This window comes from Corvus brachyrhynchos, unplaced genomic scaffold (assembly GCF_000691975.1).
Source record: "Corvus brachyrhynchos isolate BGI_N302 unplaced genomic scaffold, ASM69197v1 scaffold527, whole genome shotgun sequence".
Lineage (NCBI taxonomy): Eukaryota > Metazoa > Chordata > Aves > Passeriformes > Corvidae > Corvus > Corvus brachyrhynchos.
In genome coordinates this window covers 175,100-175,376 of record NW_008239051.1, presented here as the reverse complement: position 1 = coordinate 175,376, position 277 = coordinate 175,100, and the positions used below count along the sequence as shown (strand labels likewise).

Sequence of the window (277 nt, the reverse complement as noted above, 5' to 3'; positions counted from 1 at the left end):
GGCCCCAAATCCCAGGAATCCCAGCCCCAAATGCCAGGAATTCTGGCCCCAGTCCCGATGGGAATTCCGGCCCCAAATCCCAGGAATTCCAGCCCCAAATCCCAGGAATTCCGGCCCAATCCCACTGGGAATTCCGGCCCAATCCCAGCGGGAATTCCCCAGGCCCCGAGGGACCAGGCCTACCTGTCAGGTATTCCCAATGGGAATTCCAGCCCAATCCCAATGGGAATTCTGGCCCCAAATCCCACCGGGAATTCTGACCCCAGTCCCAGCAGGA

At 59.9% G+C, this 277-nt stretch overlaps 1 protein-coding gene across 1 annotated transcript in view; it reads left to right on the top strand.

Annotated features, from left to right (window-relative positions):
* The window catches only part of LOC108447859 (probable crotonobetaine/carnitine-CoA ligase), a 17,750-nt gene extending 17,490 nt beyond the window's left edge, over positions 1 to 260 (top strand). The window contains exon 8 of the mRNA XM_017739066.1: positions 163 to 260. Within this exon, the coding sequence (XP_017594555.1) occupies positions 163 to 260 (98 nt within the window). The remainder of the gene's footprint in view (positions 1 to 162) is intronic.
* The last annotated feature ends 17 nt before the right edge of the window (positions 261 to 277 follow it).